Source organism: Myotis brandtii, unplaced genomic scaffold, assembly GCF_000412655.1.
Source record: "Myotis brandtii unplaced genomic scaffold, ASM41265v1 scaffold656, whole genome shotgun sequence".
NCBI lineage: Eukaryota > Metazoa > Chordata > Mammalia > Chiroptera > Vespertilionidae > Myotis > Myotis brandtii.
In genome coordinates this window covers 1,001,184-1,002,630 of record NW_005370548.1, presented here as the reverse complement: position 1 = coordinate 1,002,630, position 1,447 = coordinate 1,001,184, and the positions used below count along the sequence as shown (strand labels likewise).

The following is a 1,447-nucleotide window of genomic DNA, read 5'->3' as shown; positions in this document are numbered from 1 at the left end:
GGGTGGTGACTGAGAAAGTGAGGCTGCCCACCCCCTTCCTGCCAGGGCCCACGTGGGCTCCACGTCTGGGCGAGCGGGGCAGGTGCCTCGCAGCAGAGGGACAGGCAGGCCGACGCACAGGATGTCCCCACGCACGTGAACTCTGACACCAGCATAAACCTCAGGTCAGCGTCTGTAACCGACTCCCCGTCCTCCTGCGGGCACGTCTGCAGCCACGGCACCCAGTGTCTCCGCGGCTCTGACCTCACTGCAGGGGTCACCGGGCAGATATGGCAGCGGGCGGACCTCGCTCACACCCTGCCCGACAACCTTTCAATGCGGTTTCCAATCCTGATGCCTTAGTGCTTCTCGCACACAAAGCCCCATCCATGGGCACGCCTGCACGCCTACACGCCTGCCGCCTGCACGCCTACACGCCTGCACGCCTACACGCCTGCACATGGGAGGCGAGCTGTGATTTTTAAACGTGTTCCAGGCGGGCGTGTGGGAAGACGCTGGAGCCCAGGCTTCCTGAGTCTGGTTCTGGAGGCAGGAGCCCAGCCACCGGCATCACTTCCCCGGGGCTGTGCACTGCGGCCTGTCCCACGGCTGCAGCATCCGCTCGGGGCTAACACTGAGGGGCGGGAAGCCCAGAGAGGGGAGGCGGCCCGCCCGGCTACCAAGCTGCCTCCGCACACCTACGAGCAGGGGCGAGGGTCTGTCCGAGGCCTCAGGGCAGGCAACGTGCCACTGAGGGAAAAAGAGGCCCCGTGAGGGCAACCAGCACCCAATGCTTTCCCTCCCCCGACTCCATCCTCGCTGCAGGGGGGCGGGGGGGGGGCACGTGTCTGCAGACCTGGTGGCCCGGGAGCGTGCCCTCCGCCCAGCGGCCTCCATGGGCTGAAGGACAAAGAGGCGGCAGAGATGGCCAGGAAGCAAGCACAGCCAGGGAGCTTCCTGCGGACCCGTCCCTCCTCGGCCTCCGCCTCCCGTGTGCCCGGCGAGGGCAGGGCGGCCTGTTTGCACTCAGTAGCCCCCGGGGAAGACGCCGACCGGTCTCAGGGCAGACTCTCAGCTGAGGCCAGCAACGCCTCCCCTGTGAGAGTTGGGGTCAGCGCACCTCACTGTTATAGCCCCGTCCTCGAGGATATTTCTCCTGAGGGTATTTTAGGGAGAGGGGAAAGGGGGGGGAGAGAGAGAGAGAGAGAGAGAGAGAGACCACGAGGGGAGGGAGGCACATCGACTGGCTGCCTCCTGCATGTGTCCCGACAAGTGGTCAGGACGGACCTGCAACTGAGGTGGGTGCCCTGGGCCGGGAATCGAACCTGTGACCTTCGGTCCACAGGCTGACGCTCTAACTGCTGAGCCAAACCAGCCAGGCTGGCCCCGGGAAGGTGAAAGGTCGTGCAGGTGCCTGACCCCGCTCAGCCGACCCCGCTCAGCCAGCCGGCAAGGGCCATGGCTGGAG

General features: G+C 66.3%; 1 protein-coding gene across 1 annotated transcript in view; it reads right to left on the bottom strand.

The window, feature by feature from the left end:
* Window positions 1-1,447, bottom strand: part of CPXM2 (carboxypeptidase X (M14 family), member 2) — a 39,585-nt gene that overhangs the window by 35,291 nt on the left and 2,847 nt on the right. The window contains 2 exon segments of the mRNA XM_014528849.1: window positions 587-729; window positions 836-879. Of these exon segments, the coding sequence (XP_014384335.1) occupies window positions 587-729; window positions 836-879 (187 nt within the window).